The sequence below is a fragment of the Microtus pennsylvanicus genome, chromosome 5 (assembly GCF_037038515.1).
Source record: "Microtus pennsylvanicus isolate mMicPen1 chromosome 5, mMicPen1.hap1, whole genome shotgun sequence".
Classification (NCBI taxonomy): Eukaryota; Metazoa; Chordata; class Mammalia; order Rodentia; family Cricetidae; genus Microtus; species Microtus pennsylvanicus.
In genome coordinates this window covers 75076118-75093761 of record NC_134583.1, presented here as the reverse complement: position 1 = coordinate 75093761, position 17644 = coordinate 75076118, and the positions used below count along the sequence as shown (strand labels likewise).

Genomic DNA, 17644 nt, shown 5'->3' with positions numbered 1-17644 from the left:
CGGAGCGGTCAGGGAAGGTCTCCTGAAGGAGATAACATTATTTTGGCCAAGACATAAGCCTAGAAAAAGGCAGCCATGAAAAAAAAACCACCAGAAAAAACATGTTCTAAGTAGAAGCAACAGCATAGGATTTTGGGTGACTCTGATGCTTTCCTTTACAGAAAAGAAAAGGGGGGGAATGAAGAAAGCAGGTCAGAAAAATCAGGCAATGATTTAGGGTAAAAGAAAGCTATGTTTTCAAAAGTTTACTTGGATATACAGTTCCCATCTCAACGCTAAACTCCAAGCTTAAATAAAAAGACTACTTATAAACATGAGTGTATTTCAGTTCAGTGAACAGCCAGGTCTTATGTGCTGACCTGTACCCAAATATAGGGAGTAGTATATAGGCAAGTCCACTGTTGCCAACAGATGAACGGTAGGATAGTCATTATTACTCACGCCAAGATACAGACATAAAGAGGATGAGTTGTTAAGGTCCACTTGGCCCTAACCACAGCAAAGACCACAGGAACAAGCATTTCTATAACACATGGATAATTCACCAGTCCTCTCTACATGGGGACCACAGTGCCATTCTCTTCTCAATTCTGATTCTATGCTCACCCAACAAGCTGTACTCACCAGCAACTCAAATGCTAGACAGAAATGCCCTGGTAAAGAGAGGACAATGCACCGGGCGGTGGTGGCGCACGCCCTTAATCCCAGCACTCAGGAGGCAGAGGCAGGTGGATCTCTGTGAGTTCGAGGCCAGCGTGGTCTACAAGAGCTAGTCCCAGGACAGGAACCAAAAGCTACAGAGAAACCCTGTCTCGAAAATTTAAAAAAAAAAAAAAAAAAAAGAGAGGACAATGCTATGCACTGATCGCAGGAAAGGAAAACCCCTACATAAAAAGTGAAATACAGTTGCCTGGCTAGCACATTTGCTCACCATGGCCTTACATAACGTGGCTCAGTTATCCCAGGTAACTTTACTCTCGTGCGGTTCCTAAAGTCAAGTTATAAAGTTATAATGCCATGTTTTGCAAGGCTAGCAACATAAATAGAAATAAAGCATGCTTACTCTGATTTGATGAATTGACTTGTATTTTTCTGGTACTGACAGCTCTCCAACAGACTTAATTATAGCCACTGCCTTGTTATCATCTGCCGGGTCAGAACTGGTGCTGTAGGTGCCGTTTTCATCACTATCGGGCATCTCTTCTTCCTCTTCACTGTAGCTTTCATCAGAATTCTCATTTAAAGGGGAGTCTGAACTTTCTTCTTTTTTAGGCTCATCCAACTGGAAAAGTTCTGAAAGCATGTAGTTGGCTGAAGCAATAATCTTACAAAAAAAGGAAGAAAGAAAGAGATGTGAAGACTGAAGCTGCCTCACCACAGTAAAAGTCTTAGGGGGGAAGTCTAAAGATAAGTGGTTTTCACCACAAGTACTGCACAAAGCATAGTTCCCAATTCAAAGCTACAATATTCTAGGTGTGCTTTGTGAAGCCCAGATGGACTATTTCCTTCCTTTTAGAAATTGGTGTACTCTGAGTTCTCCTGCTCAACTGGAGACAAGCTTTCATGTGTAAAGCATTTCAAGTAGAACACTAGCAAATTCCATCTCATCCCAAGTGAAAAATCAGAGTGTCTCTTTATAAGCTGTGACCGTTCAATCTTTGCTGGACAACTGTTACCATATAATCTATGGCTGTAAGGGAGAAACTTAAGATATGCAAAAGGGAAAATCTAAGTATGGAGCGTGAGCCTCCCTTACTCTTAACAAATGATGACGTCTCACTTCTGTAGTAAATCCCTTTAAAGACCTAATTGTGAGAAAGCAGAGGAAAAATGCATACTCTACTAGGATTACGAGTGCTCGTCACTAAACAGAGCTGTCCAAAAGGAATGTTAACAGGAGCCACACACAGAATTTTAAATCTTCCAGTAGTTGTACTGAAGATGTGAAATCTAATAAGCAATTTAACACATTTAATTACATATCTACCAAATGTTCAACACACAACTTTCTCTCTTAAACTTCAGTGTGCATTTTACACTGACAGATGCCTCAATTCAGATTAAGCACATCCATATTGTTCAGCTCCATGCAGTCAGAGGTACACAGTACAGAGAAACAATGTGACTAGGTTCCACCCCAACATTGCTCTATCAGAATGCCAATAATGGCTTACTCATCAGGCATGACAATCTTACTTGAGGATGTCTGCTTTTGTCCAGCAACTTAACACAGTTGAGAAGCAATGTTCTAATAGTCCCATAGTGTTTTTTATTTTGATTTTTCTTCATCATCATGTTACAAGCAACCCTGAAAGAAAAGCATGTCAGCTTCACTATCCACTTAGCTTCTCCTGCAGGACTGAATGGAGGTTCATCCTGTTGAAGAATAACAGAACGACTGGTACAAAGACACACTGTTGCATCTTGACCACCTGCCACAACTGAGCTTTCACACCAAAGATGAGCATTATTTGGTATAAATGTGCCTGTGTGTATTTCTTTGCCCCATACGCTCCAACCCCCAAGCTAGCCCCATGCTAAGATGTATTCTTTTTCACTATGTAAACCTTTAAAAGTACTTAGAAGCCACGGCATGGATAGTGAGACTACTCCTTATCTTAAACTTTAGTTTTTAGACAAGGTCTTGTTACATAGCCCAGGTGGGCCTTGAACTGGTGATGCTTCCCCTCAGCCTCCCAAGTGCCACAAGCTGTGCTGACGTGTCAGTTCTACAAGCACTCACTTGTATAAGAGGATGGCCACTGGCATTGTGAACGGGTTCTGGTACTTGTCTTCAGTTTCTTCACACAGAGTCGTGAGGTCATAGAGCTTCACAATATCACTGCCGCTGGCTGAAAAGGAAAACAATCCACCTCAAGTTACAGCCCTCACACAAATCACTACTGTCCATTCAAGCACTAACTTACCTTTAAAGAGCCAGTAGGTATGGCCTTCTTTAGTACAATTAGATTTTAGAAATGACAAAATATTTTGTGCAATGTCTTTTATGACTTTAGTGGAAAAATTAGAGTTTTCCAAATTGGGGATTTCTTCTGTCTTTATCATTTCATATTTCTGTAAAGCACAAATCAAAGGCAGTTTAGAAAACCTTGAGAGTGTAGCTACTTACTATTAAAGACAAATACGTAAGTCTCAAATAGAAACCTATGTAGCACATAATTTAAATCAGTATTTTTCAATCTTTTCCTGTTTCAAATGGCAAAGAGAGCTGAGGACCTTCCTTTGCCCATTTTCTAAGAATGACTTCTGATCTACTGACTCAGGCAAGGCACTGTCTAATTTCTTTTCTATCACAGCACAGACAGAACACTTCTCCACCCGATGTTTGCAGTAGGAAGATAAATGAAGGTGGACTTTATCTAGCAAACTGGAAAAAACAAAAAGAAACACATATTTCTGGCCCCTTTCTTTCTTCAGACACAAGCGTCTACAGATGTTTCCCTGGGCCTGCAGATTTTTCCTTTGCAGAGATGGAGCACAGGGGGCAGAAGTGGCAAGAGGAGGAAAGGTTTATGGATACTACTAGTGCTATTTCTTGCACTGCTGGGAATAATGCTAAGGAACCTCACATCTTAGGCAAGTACTCTGCTATTCTGAACTAAAACTAAAACCCAGTCAACTACTACTACCTTTAAAGTACCCCCATGTTTTTCCAGTTTGTGTTCTGTGCAGAGTGCCCTAACCACCTCTTAGCACATCTTCTGAGATATATATATAAAAGACTAGATATCCCTAACATCAAAGAAGGTTGTGTCTCATCCTCTTACACTCATCTATAGTCTTTAATATGGTTATCTCCCCCTCCAGCATTTCACACTGAGCTATCCCCCTTAATTTCACTTGTGTGTGGGAACTCCAATGTGTGGCTTTAATAGAGTTCTTGGTAAAAAAAAAAAAAAAATCAATCAGCACCTATCCAGATCAAGTGCCAAATTTTCTCCAGTCCCAGCATCCCTAGCAAGTGCACCTTGAAAACACTGATTAGACATGTCTATGATTTTCTCATTCTGAAACAAATCAATATCCCATGTCAGTGAACTGTACCGCTGTCCTAGACCTGAGAGTCCCGCTACTTTACCCCTATCACTAACACTTTCCTCCTTTCTCCCCTATGCCTGCTGTGAACACCTCACTACAGTTGTCACTGTCATTTTTGGTTCATGGCCTAACAGTGGTTCCTCACCAAGGCTGCAAATTAGAATTGTGCACAAAGCTTCTTTTTTTTGTTGGGGGGGAGGGGGTTGAAGACAGGGTTTCACTGTAGCTTTGGTGCTTGTCCGGAACTAGCTCTTGTAGACCAGGCTGGCCTTGAACTCAGAGATCCATCTGCCTCTGCCTCCCAATTGCTGGGATTAAAGGCGTGTGCCACCGCTGCCTGGCTTACAAAGTTAATGGAAAAGAAAGTTGGTTCACAGGTCCTAGTCCTAGAAACACTTGCATCCAAACACATACAGCTGTTTAAAAATCCTTAGGTGACTTTGACATATAGCCCTGGTTGGGCTATGATGATGGAAGGCACAGTATCCGCCAGATGCAATTATTACTGTGGCAATTCCTAAAGTTTTGTATAAACCAAGGAGATCCTTACATAACAAAGAATGTGTCCACTGTACACTCTGAGTAAATCACTGTGGAGCGGTATTTATGATCTTCCCAAAAATTACTTGTAATAACACTCCTGAAACATATAAAATTCTGCTCTTACCAACTTAACCATGAAAACACTGAAATTTCAGTTTATTCATACACAGGTATCTTCCTTGCCAAAGACACTCCTTAATATTCAGGGCCCTAAAAACTGTGGTGAAGTTCTCTCTGCACCAACTTACATCTGAGAGACAGCAGAGTCACTCTGTGTCTTACCTGTACAATCCCATTTACGTGGAAGCACATCACAAGCTCTGGTACATTGCAGATCAAGTTGTCCAACCAATAGTCAATTCCAGTTAACACATTAATTGGTTTGTTGTTATCCCTGAAAATAGACATTTCTAATGTTATCTGGCTTAATTAAAACACCCCATAATCAATCATCTTAGATGTGTTTTCCCATTTAAAAACCTTATTCGATCCTCCCTAGATGGAAACTGTCATACATACTCTTTCTGATAGGAAGATCCAGACACACATAGTTCAATAGTCACATTATGCCTAAAATCTTTCCAAAACCTTTGATTTTCTAACACACACTGCTAGGCTCTCAGTACAAACAGAAAGCAGTATGATGACATGGCTGTGAGCTCCCTGTGTGCATCACACATCACAAAGAAACAGACACATGACAACACACAAGTCAGAACTGACACTGACTAATGTGCAGGGAACATTAAGAAAATGTTCACAACTATGTTAGAGGAAGCTGGCTAACCACCTCAAGCAATTAAATCAACTCTTGTATTTTGACTGGCTGTAGACTCAAACATAAGACTAGGCCGGTTCCTCAGATGTCTGGCCTGGGCTTCTATCAGAACCAGAATGAACAGTTGTTTACGGGGCAGTCAGCATTTGCTGGTAGTGCTTCCTTTCTTACTGTGGCAATTTCCATTGATAGGAGGAAAAAATGACAAAGAGGAGGCCAACCCAAGAGTCAGAGGAGAGCTTATCTAAAGAAAAGTACAAGGGGCATAAGGTGGTTTACCTGAGACGTAAGCTAACTGCTGGATATCTGCCACCACCAAATATAGGCATGTTAGAACCAACCAGCATATGGATATCTTCAAAAGTCCACAGGATATTCCGGACGAAATCATTTTTAAGACCCTTTAATTTAAAATAGGAAAGATTATAATAACAAGAGATTCAGTTTCCCCCCATGATCCAAAGAAACACTAGGAAAGGAGAAGAGGCAAAGGAGACAAAGTCAGTTCCCAAGAGCTGTAAGACAGAGAGATGTTTATAAAGCAATTCTGAGGACCAAGTGGCATTATTCCTTATCAGTTCCAACTGAGACTAGTTTCAAGTGATGGAGTGGACTGGGGACTAGTTGTCTCAGTGGACACATGGAAAGCATACCTGACTGTTCTCCCCGTCATTGAACAAAGTAGTAAGGTTTTGCTCTTTGGGTGCTGAGGCCACATGGCCCACTATGCATGAGGGCTCAAGAGGCTCCCTGCCCTGTGGAAAGTGCAAGATAAGAAGTGACTGTGCTGCCAACACTTCTTACAGTTGACCTATGCTTAGAGTATCACCCACCAACCAGAACACAAACCCCAATCTACCTGTGTGAGTTAGCCAGTGCAATGAATGCACGGTGCTTGCTCATCACTCATGGGGTGTGGCTCTCTTTAGCTTTGATTTCCCACAGATGCTGCAAGCTAATCATATTCGTATCTTAAATGAGATGGAGTAAAGATCTTTCAAGAACTCAGTTTTCATTTTTTGGTTTTTGCAAGTCATCAGACCGATTACCACTCTCTGGCAGCCTAGCACATCTCTACTGAACTAAAACACCTAGAACCCCAGTCAGAGTTTAAAACGCTCTTCATACCAACAGTCTCCAGTTGAGCATGTCCTATGCAAGCTTCACAGACTCCTAAACCCCAAAGACCAAGAGAAAACTTTCCCATTAGCACAAAAAAACCAGTTGCCTGCCATATACTTGCTTTTGAAAATTCATGTCTATTGAACATCATTCCTACCATTGTCCTAAAAAACAAATAAAAACAACAAAAACCAGAACAAAATAAAAATATCAACCAAAATCCAAATGTTCTAAATGGCATTACAACAGAAAAATCTACCTCCCTCTCTATATAATCCAATGTTTTCCCATTTGTTTAACTTATTGAAACTTTCTCTTTCTTTTTTTTTTTTTTTTTTTTTTGAGACAGGGCCTCTCTGTAGCTCTGCCTGTCCTGAGTGCTGGGATTAAAGGTCTGTGCCACTATAACCAGCACTTCTGCTCTTCAGAGTCTGGAAAACACTCACGAAAACACCTAGGTATTGGGTAAACACAGCACATTATCCATTTTGCAGTCATTAGGCAGCTGTCACCAGGAAACACTACTTTAAACCTTTAATAGCGATGCTGTCTTCATCTGCTGAACTCACAAAACTGTCTTATTCTACTGAATTACGTGTAAGTCTACAGGGGTATGTACATGTGAGTGCAAGTCCTCTAGAGGACAGAGGAGGACAATGGCTCCCCTAGAGATAGAGTTAAAATAGTTATGAGATGACCAATTTGGGTGCTGGGAATGGAACTCAGATCCTCCATGAGAGCAGTGTGTATTTAACTTACCAAGTCATTATTTTAGCCACTGTAAAATAGTTTCAAAAAATCCTTTAGTTGCATATAGCCACATGTAATAAAACATGCAAAGTAATGAATACAGAATCATATGCCCCTCCTTCTTGATGCAACCACTAAGTACCTCCTTCCTTTTATATTTTCTCTTTGTGGGAAAAAAAAAAAACCCTTAAATTTATTTATGTACTTTTATGAAAAGTCTTCTCTACTTTAAAATCCCTACAACTAAAATCAACTTAGTTTTTTATAAAAATCAAGTGTGTGTTAATTTTTTATAACTCTGTAATGTGTAAAGACTGAACTAATCTGGTTGAATCATGCTCAGTGCATGAAAATACACACTAAGACAAAAAACATTATTTACCAAGTTAAAAGCTCTACTTTTACTTCTTTGGGCTTTTTAGTGTATTTCCCTAAAAATAGAATGCCACAATTTAACATCTATATAGTGTTATTTCATTCTATGGTACACTCAGTAAGTTAAAAATAAATAACTAGGGGCTGGAGAGATGGCTCAGTGGTTTATATTACTGATTGCTCTTCCAGAGGACCCTGGTTCAATTTCCAGGATGAACATGGCAGTTCATAACTGCCAGTAACTCCAATTCCAGGGGATCCAACACCCTCTTATGGCCTCTGTAGGTACAAAGCACACACATGGTGCTCAGACATAGAGGCAGGCAAACACTCATGAACATAAAAAACTCAAAAAACGATTACGTAAATAAATAAGGAAGCACCAGCTCCCGAGGTATAATGGTTAACATTCTGGACTCTGAAACCAGCGATCCGAGTTCGTATCTCAGTGGAACCTCGAGGAAGAGGCCCAATATAAACGGGCTGCCCATGCATGCTTCAGCATTGCCGGGGGATATGTTTCACATAAATAAATAAGAAAGCAAGGACATGAAAGGAGGACAACAGTCTATTCTTTCTTCCTTTCCAAAATCTTCACATAACATTAATGTGGGGCCAATGTCAGGAACCTCATTTTAGATAAAACAATTTAAATTATAGGCATACCTATTATCTAAACACGGCAGGTACTTATACATTTAGAGTTAAAAATACATTCACTAGTGCTCAAATTTTTTAGATAAAATAATCAGTAAGCTACTTTAAAATATTTCGGGTTACTTAATAACAATTATCAAACCATTCATGTTAACTCCCATAAATTCTATTGTGGGAAACTAAAAGTGTTTTTTTTATGAGATAAAGTTGATAAAATACTCCTCACCCTATTTGCCACCTGTTATTTTGTAAGGTTGTTTTCCTAAGTGACTTCAAAGAATCATCATTAAAGGACTAACAAACCTGACTGGAAGCACTGGGATCTTCAGACACTGAAGAAGGCATTTCAAAGGGAGCAGGCCAGGAAGCCCCTTCAGACTCATGTGATTGATCAGAACTTGATGATTCTTGCTGTTCTGCAGGAGATGGGACAGGCTGAGCGGCTCCATCACCATTGATGCTGGTCAAATCAGAAACAGAAAAAAAAAGTCACCATATTTATGTTAACAGTCTACCCATTTGTATGAACTAGATTCTATAACCAATTACACATCCTGTCTATAAGAAATACAATAAAATAAATGTTAACAAAACCACAGAAGCAAAACTTGAACTGCTAATTTTACCCTCTTCATGCTTAGTAAATTTTAGGCCAAAATCTCATTTCCTTAAGATAAAAATAAACAGAGGTCAAGTACCTGTAGTATAAGAACTTGGAAAGAATAGCCTTCTGATACCAGTGCTCTTTGCTTTTCTTCTTCCTCTGCCACTTCTGATCGATCAGTCTTTGATAAAACTCTTTCAACCACGTCCAATCACCAGTCTGAATAACATGAGACAGTACTGAACAAATATGCACATATGTAATAGATGTGGAAGTGTGTTGAAGGCTCAGCACACAACCAGTGGTGCTCCTAGGACTTCTAAGAGAAAGAGCTTAGTAGAAGGAAGTTAGGTCACTGGAGGTGTGGCCTTGAAGAGGATACTGGGACCCTGGTCCCTTCTTTTTTTCTTTGCTTCTTGGTCACCAAGAGGGAAGCAGACTCTCACCCCAGACTCAAAACAATGGTGCTGTGGTAGGGTGGAACCTCTGAACCCACAGGCAGGATAACCCTCATCTCTTCATGTCGACTGTCACCGTGACAAAACATGGACTAAAACTCAGCCACCACTCTTGTTTACAAGGAGACAGTCTTTAGTTATTAATTTCTGAATACTGTTGCATGAGCATGTACCTATAAACACTTCCATCTTCCTGCACCCAATTCACATCTCTCCTAAGCTCACATCTTTCTCCTCCAAGCCAGGCCTAGGGAAGAAATCCTTTCCTGTAGTACCTTCTTAGCTGCTTCAAGTAGCACCTACTTTTACACTTTATTCAAAATATCTATGTATTACTCAACAATTAAACTAAGGAGTAATAGCGCTCTTTCTCTCTCTCTCTCTCTCTCTCTCTCTCTCTCTCTCTCTCTCTCTCTCTCTCTCAAACACACACACACAAACACTCGGTTCTTTTCTAAGGGGAAACTACCTCTACTATCAATCTTATCACCTGTAACTTACTTTTCTTTATCAAAGCGCTGAAGAAGCTAGAACTGGGGGAGGGGGGGCAGGTCTGTCACCCCAGCTACTGGGGAGGCTGAAGTAGGTAATCTGCAAATTTAAGACTTATGTGAACTACAAAGCTACAAAGTAAGTTGGAGCCAGCCTTGCTAATTAGCAAGACCCTGTCTGGGGAGAGGGGTGCTTGTGGCAAACGCTACTCTAGCATGCATGAAACCCTAGGTTCAAACAAAGCAACACCATGGTTTTAAACATTTAAAGAATATTCTTTAAAAAGCAGTATAAATTGGTAGAAACATCAACTACTTGTAACCAGTTCATGAAAAATAAATGTAAACATGGAAGCAGGCCCTGAGAAGCAAAAACTTTCCTCAACGCCTAGGGGAAATCTATGACCATAGTCTGAGAAGCTGGAAATTGGTTAATATAACCAGTTACATTCATAGGAACAGGGCTCTTTAACATTGTTTGCATTTTTGACAGTCATGTTTCCTTCCAGAGTATGCCTACAACACACTTTAAAAAAGTCCTTAAAATTTCAATTAGTTCCTTTAATTTCATAGATTTTTTTTACAGATCTTTTTTTAAAAAGCTTTTTGTAAAAGATTTTATTTATTTATTATGTATACAACAGTCTGCCTCCATGTATGCCTGCAAGCCAGATGAGGGCACCAGATCTCATTACAGATGGTTGTGAGCCACCATGTGGTTGCTGGGAATTGAACTCAGGTCCTCTGGAAAAACAGTCAGTGCTCTTAACCGCTGAGCCATCTCTCCAGCCCTAATTTCACAGATTTAACAACTACTTTTTTAAAATTGATGTCATCCTTTTTCTTGTCTTTTTTCCTGGTTTTAAAAATGAATAAAAGAGGGGGTTGGTGAGATAGCTCAATGGTTAAGAGCACAGACTAATCTTTCAGAAGACCCAGATTGGATTACCAGTACCCACATGGTGGCTCACAAACATCTGTCACTCTAGTTACAGAGGATCAGACACCTTCTGGCCTCTCTGGGTATCAGGCATGCATGTGGATCACAGATGCACACATGCACCTAAAACAAAAAAATTCTTCTCTGTTCTTTTCTTTCCCTCCCTCCCTTCTTTTTAAAAGACAGGGTCTCCCTAGCCCCAGCTGTCGTGGAACTCTCTACATAGGCCAAGCTGGTCTTGAACTCAGAGATCCCCCACCTGCCTCTGCATCCTCAGCCCCGGGGTTAAAGGCATGTGCCATCATCAACCACATCAACCGGTACTGTTTTTAAATCTTTAATGAAACTTACAATTTAGCATTTTTTTAAAAAAAAGTGTCTGTGTGAGTAAGTATGTGAATGTGTTTGATGTGCACGCATGCAGAGGCCAAATGAGGTTATCAGGTGTCCTGCTTTATCATTATCTGCCTTATTCTCCACTGTACCCCAAGCTTGTTTTTCGTCATTCTCCACCCCGTCACTGCCCAGTGAGCAAGCCCCAGATTAATGGGGTTACAGAACTGCATTACTATGTTTCAGTGTTTTATACAAATTCTGGAACTTTGACTCAGCAAGTGCTTGTAGCCCTACTCTGGTATTTCTTTAAAACAGAGTCATACTTTCAGTGCTCCTGAGCTATAAAGAGAAACGCTTCTCTAAATGATGTTTGCATAAATTAATTACCTGAGATGACCTCATGAAGAGCTCCTGAATATCCAGCTCATCTAATAGGAGGGTCCTTCCTATGCGATGGACAGCCATGCTCACATGGGACTTGCTGTAGGGAATCTTCAAGAGCTTTTTTATGTTCTTAAAAAAAAGTTTAGAAAGGCTCTTTTAGTATGACCAAAATCTTTTGGATTGTTAATTTCATTTAACTCGAAGCTTGGTAAGCCTTATTTCCTCAAGGTTACATAAACTAGACTTGACAAAAGAACTACAATGATATGGAAGATAGATCTTTACAAATTCTTGAGTTACACTGTCAATGGAAGTGACAGCCCAACACTTACTTTCACAACAGAATTCCTTTTTATAGGAGTAAGTGGAGGCATGTGGTCACGCTGTTGTACTGACCAACAGAAAAAAAGTTACTAATCAAAGATCAATGGCTACTAGAATATCATTTTTAATTCTTAACTGGTAGGATATGAAAAATAACTCCAAACATAATATGTTTCAATTATTACTATTAAAATACAACCAACAGTATATTTTTATCACTGTCACTGTTTTTGGAATTCTGTCCTCTTAAAAAGGAGATAAAAAGTTAGTATTTTAAAAACAAACATAAGTATTAATAACCAGTTAACTTTGCCTTACTGAATTGTAGATAGCAAGTCTGTAAAACAAAACATGGTATAATGCCCCCACCCTATGCCACCTAACACCGCATATCCCCAAAGTTAACACTTGATAACAACACTCACTTCTGAGTCAGAGACCACATCCACATCATTTCCCACTGAGTCAATGAAGTCATACGCCATCCCGAAACTATGGAAGGAAGGGGTCACAGGTTGAAAGCCGAACAGAGTATCAAGTTGCACTGCTTCTGGAACACACACAGCTACATCTCACACTTGGAAATCAAGGTGCCTAGTACTTCCTTCTCAGTTGTACATAAGGCACACCTTAAAAATACACTCACTTCATAAAACAGTAAGAACTATGAAAAGCAATTAATATTATCATAAACCCCAAAACTCTCCAATGTAAAATAGTTCAAGACTTTATTCTTTTTACATGTGGAGAAGAAAAACAAAGAAATATATATTATGATTTTGTGCTCCTAGGAGTATATAATATCAATAAAAGGAAAAACTGTACCTAAAATCAATTCAATCATAAAGAGAAAATAAAAACTGGTGAGCATCCAACTCATTCCAAGTCACCACATGAGGGTCATGTATGTTATTTACAAGCTTAAAAAGCAGCTGATGTCACCATTTCGCATTAGTAAGTGACAGAGTCAGGACATTTAGTGCATATGTTTATATGATTTTCCATCTATTCTAGGTAAGTAGGTTAACCATGATTCCTCATGTGCAAATACTTAATAGTGTCTATCTTAAAAGATGGTTGTAAAAGATACAGGTGAAAAACAATCCAGCATAGTATTTATATAATCAACATAACTATTTAAATCAACTCACCACATTTTTAATATAATTAAGTCATTTTCAAAATAACAGAAATATATGGTTATTTTCAGACTTTTTATCGGATCAAAAAGGCTACAAATAACTACCCGTAAACACAGCTTTTACCCTATGAGGCATGAGGATAATTTCTAAACTACTAGCTCATTGGGTATTAATATTTGTGGTTCTTGCCATGTAAATTCTATGAAGAATTTTTAAGTCCAATAATTCAGGGGAAGAAAAAGAACACACAGCAAATAGCCTACAAAAATGTGGACACTAGCTAAGGCCAAAGGATACTCTCAACTTTAAATACCATCAGTAGAATTTCCTGTGTGGGTCAAGGGTGTAGAGTTCCTAGCATGTGGGGTTTTTAACCTCGGGCTTTATCAAATGCTACATCACCATTTAATAAAAACTCCAAACGTCAAGCTAAGCAGTGGCTTAGTTCTTGCTCCTCACCTACCCCCTATTTGCACATGTTCAAAGCATATACAAATGGCTAAGACAGCTTATCAGTAGTCAACATGCACCTCTGTTAAGCCATGCTGCAGACTTGAAGAAAGCATATACCTGATATCTTCCTATTGTAACATGGATTTGAATGACAGCTCTAATTTTTTATTAAAAATATCTCAGCGAAGGAAGGTGAGCTGAGAAAAATGCATAGCTCAATAAAATCAATAAAAAAAATTAAAAATGATAAAAAAATAAAAATATAAAAAATCTGAGCAAGTTAATGTGCACCTCCAATTGAACTGGAAAGCAGCTTTAAGTGGGGGTTGAAAGGGAGGGAAAGAAATGACAGCGATTAAAATTTACCTCGAAAATGGCTTGCTTTTCTTACTGTTGCCAAGAACGGTAGTTCCTGCTGGCCCGAGTTTGGCACTCTCTCGTAACCAGTTGGCAGGTGGGAGTTTCAAGTCTGTTTTTTCTTCGAGACGTGCAAATGCTGTTCGAGGAGGGGCAGAAGAATATTTCACCACAGCTCGGCTTTTCACTTCATTGCCTCCAAGAAGTAATGCGGATCCCTGATTAACGTACGGAACGGAGCTTTAATGAATCTTGCTAGGAATGACAATCACACCTTCATAAGAACAGAGCAAGAACCCACCGGAGCAGGCTTCCCAAGGTGCCTATGCTGCCTGTCAGCAGCGGCACTTAACAAACTCAAGCTTAAATTATGCTTACCTAGCACTTTCCCATCAAACTTACAAAGGATCAATTAAGAAGTGGATAGAGGCCAACCAGACTGCTTTTTAAAATACTGGGGCATAGCAGCTGCCCAGCACTGTGGAGGCAGACACAGAAGGGTCACTCCGGGGTCTAAAGCCAGCTCCACCGGTCTGTACAAGCAGTTCGACACCAGCCATGACTACCCAGTACATTGAGTCACATAAAGGATAACATCAAAAACCAAGTGCGCTCAGCTGGGTCCTGCTGCCTGCCCGCAAAATGAGCAAGACCTCTGTACGCTTTTGATAGAATGGTCATCTGTGGGAAGATACTGGGTCGTGGTCTGTTTTATTAAACATGCGGCGATTGCTTCGTAAGCTCGCCCTAATATTAATTTCAAATCAACTCCATAGTCTTCGCTGCATACCCACAGTCTGGATTCACTAATCTAGAGCCGCCCCTTAGGCTTGACAATCACTTTACGCCTTTTAAGAATCGGTTAAGATTTCGGTGAGGCCCTCCCTGGCGCTGTCCCTCTTCCCCCGTTCGGAGGGAACCAGTCCTAGCCATCAATGACCCCCGAGTGGGGAAACAGGTGTGTTCGGCATTGGATGCCTTGCAAGCAAACACCTGCACGGCCGACGACAGGCACACCCGCTGACTCCTTCCGTACTAGAGGTGTCAAGGAGCCGTGGAAGAAAGCTCCAGAAGCTCCGCGATTTCCCTTCCAGGCCCGGCGGGTCCTGGCAGGTCGTGCCCCGCCGAAGACTCACCTGTGCAGAAGGTTCCTCGGACTCCGCCTGGGACAGGAGGCTAAGCCCTCCTCGGGTAGCCGCCCCGGGAGGCGAAGCCTCGGCTCCTGCTTCCTTGGGGTCCCCCATCCTTTCCGTCCCGGGGGAGACGACCAGACGCGCGAGCCCCGGAGTCGGCGACAGGAACGCGGGCCCAGAGACGCAGGAGAAGCGCAGAGCGAGAGACTCGGACGCTCAGCAGTCCGCACTTCCGGCGGCTGACAGGAAAGGCTCGAGGTGACGCGATTAAATCTCGCGAGATTTACCCCAAAGGTCCAGCCTAGACCCCGGTTCTAGCTCCTCCTCCGCGGCGGGTCCGGAGCTGCAACGCACCCGCGCCTCTCACGCACTCGGGCGTCCACTTCTCGCGATATCCGACGCCTGGGCTCCTCCCTCTCGCTTGCGCTGGCCTTTGTTGGCAAACAGTTATTAGGATTTGAGTCAATGTCACTGTGGTTGGGCCGGGGGTGTGCTGCTCAGTGGTTCGCGTGATCAAAACCAAAGCAACAGTCCTCAGCCGGTCCGCGCTCTCAGGGCATCTCCGAATTCCACACGAGCAGGGACCACCTGTGGATCAGCACTTTCAGATCAGAGGGGCTGGAGGGCCAAGATCCCGCGTTTCTCCCTGAAACCGCTCCTGTGCCCTGAACAGCAAGGAGAGAAAAGTCGTCAGCCTGTTTCGTAGTTTTCTAGGCAGCGTCCCTTGCAGCCCTGGCTGGTCTCGAACTCGCTGTGTAGCGAAGGGTGACCTTGAACTTCGTGTAGGCTAGGCAAGCACTCTGAGCTACATTTCCAACTCTGCACCTAATATCAGACAAACTCTGCCACATTCCCCATAAAATATAGTTTTAAGGTTAAAAAGGTTTTGTTTGCAAAAGGTATTAAGTTTTTGAAATTTTTTTTGTTTGTTTGTTTTACGTGCATGAGTTTTTTTGCCCGGACATTTGTGTATTGTGTGTATGTAGTGACCACAGAAGCCAGAAGAGGGCATCAGATCTCAAGGAACTAGGAATTGCCTTATGTAGGTGCTGAGTACTGGATAGGGGGTCCTGTGCCAGAGCAGAAAGTGGTCCTAATTGCTGAGCCATCTCTCCAGCCCTAAGGTATTATGGTTGTTTTTGTGTGTTTGTCTTTTGTTTGAATGTTTTGACCTTTGCAGTTCATTGGTCGTGCCAGTTTATAACTTTACATTAGGCTCTGAGAACCCAGTAACCGCTTCTTAGGAGTCCTTGTAGCCAGCAGATGCAGACTGCAAAGTGTTTTCAAGTTAGCCAAGACATTTTTATGAATTAACGTTTCGATAAATGTTTTGCTTTAAAGCATGACTTACAGTTTCTAAAAAAAGACTTTGTATTTTATAGGCAGTTACTGTTGTTGCTGCAAGTATTTCTTGTTTATTAAATTACAAGGGCTAGCAAGCTCAGCAGGTAAAAGGCCTTGCCTGCCAACCAAGCCTGATGCCCTGAGTTCCAGCTCATCCCTGGAAACCATGGTAGAAGAGAAAGTTGCCTCTGGAAAGCTCCCTTCTGCCCATCACATGTCCTGTGGCATGAACACACATATTATATACACGATATTAGTATAAGATTTGAATAAAACTTTATAAACATGTTGGGTACATGATAAGCCTTGTGCATCCATTAACTCATTTTCCAAGAATATTTTTAAAATATCTAAATTACCATAATGTTAAATGATAATCAAATATTTTTAAAGTAATATGATTCCAATTTTTAAAAATACATGTTTCTTCTGTGTCTCTAAATAAACAGTTATATGTAAGGAGAAACAATTCCACATTTATTCTTTGAAGTTTTCTTTATTTTCCTATTTTTTTCTTTCTGGCTGTTTTATAATTAATTTTATTAACCCTTTTTACAAATATAAGTTAGCTTCAATAATCTTACAGTTTTGCCATTTATAGTATAATGTATCAGTAAGAAAGGATATACTGAGGTGGTGGTAATTTTTTCCTTGGGACTCAGATATTGCACTCAAATATTTCTCTAGAGAAGTAAGCATTTGGACCCTTTTTGATGCTTACTAGGAAAATGCTAGTATATCCTGCAAAAAAAAAAAGTCAGAAATGAATGAAGCAGAACTGAGAACTGGACATACAGAAGAAGAAGCTGACAAAAAATAAGGGATCATGGGAGCTCAGCCAAGGCAATCAGGCTTCCCAGGCCTTATGGAGGGAGGCCTGGCCTGGGGCTGGGTCTCTGAAGCCACACACAGGCAGGGACTAATTTAGTTGGGAGAGGAGAGTGGTCCCCGAGGCCTGGAGAAACCAGGCACATCTGGGTTGCATAAAGTTTATACATTCTTCTAGCTCCAAGAGCTTTTCCCCCCCATAATCAAACACACGCTGCAGGCTTTTAAAAGTTATTATCATTGCCTCTAATGTAGCTGATTGAAATCCAATGTTATGAGAAAACAGACGACTCCCCGCATAACTCACATGTTAAGACATGAATTTATGCTCTTGTTTGTACTGTGCCAGGCTTAACCTGATTTATGTCCCCTCAGGATGGCCTTTATCAGCCATGCCTCCATGGAAAGTCCTGTCGGCTTAGGGCTCTCATGTTTCCTGTCCTAGAGCCTGATGCCCTCCCTGCTTAGGACACACATGTTGAATGGATGGCTAACTTATACTGTGCCACCCAACAGCTTGCTCCAAAGCTCCAAGTCGTTGGTGCTTTTCTTCTGCTTAGAATACC

The 17644-nt window shown here is 41.0% G+C and overlaps 1 protein-coding gene across 2 annotated transcripts in view; it reads right to left on the bottom strand.

The window, feature by feature from the left end:
- Positions 1-15273, bottom strand: part of Edrf1 (erythroid differentiation regulatory factor 1) — a 36159-nt gene extending 20886 nt beyond the window's left edge. The window contains exons 1-13 of one of the 2 annotated variants that reach the window (XM_075972564.1): positions 14910-15166; positions 13783-13991; positions 12247-12313; positions 11501-11626; positions 8983-9107; positions 8588-8744; positions 6034-6135; positions 5660-5781; positions 4885-4996; positions 2928-3075; positions 2744-2852; positions 2197-2308; positions 1064-1324 (exon numbers count right to left, since the gene is read on the bottom strand). In XM_075972564.1, the coding sequence (XP_075828679.1) occupies positions 1064-1324; positions 2197-2308; positions 2744-2852; positions 2928-3075; positions 4885-4996; positions 5660-5781; positions 6034-6135; positions 8588-8744; positions 8983-9107; positions 11501-11626; positions 12247-12313; positions 13783-13991; positions 14910-15017 (1758 nt within the window). In that variant the 5' untranslated portion in view covers positions 15018-15166. Of the gene's footprint in view, positions 1-1063; positions 1325-2196; positions 2309-2743; positions 2853-2927; positions 3076-4884; positions 4997-5659; positions 5782-6033; positions 6136-8587; positions 8745-8982; positions 9108-11500; positions 11627-12246; positions 12314-13782; positions 13992-14909 lie in introns of both variants that reach the window. The other variant, XM_075972565.1, reaches the window with a different exon arrangement.
- Between the last annotated feature and the right edge of the window lie 2371 nt (positions 15274-17644).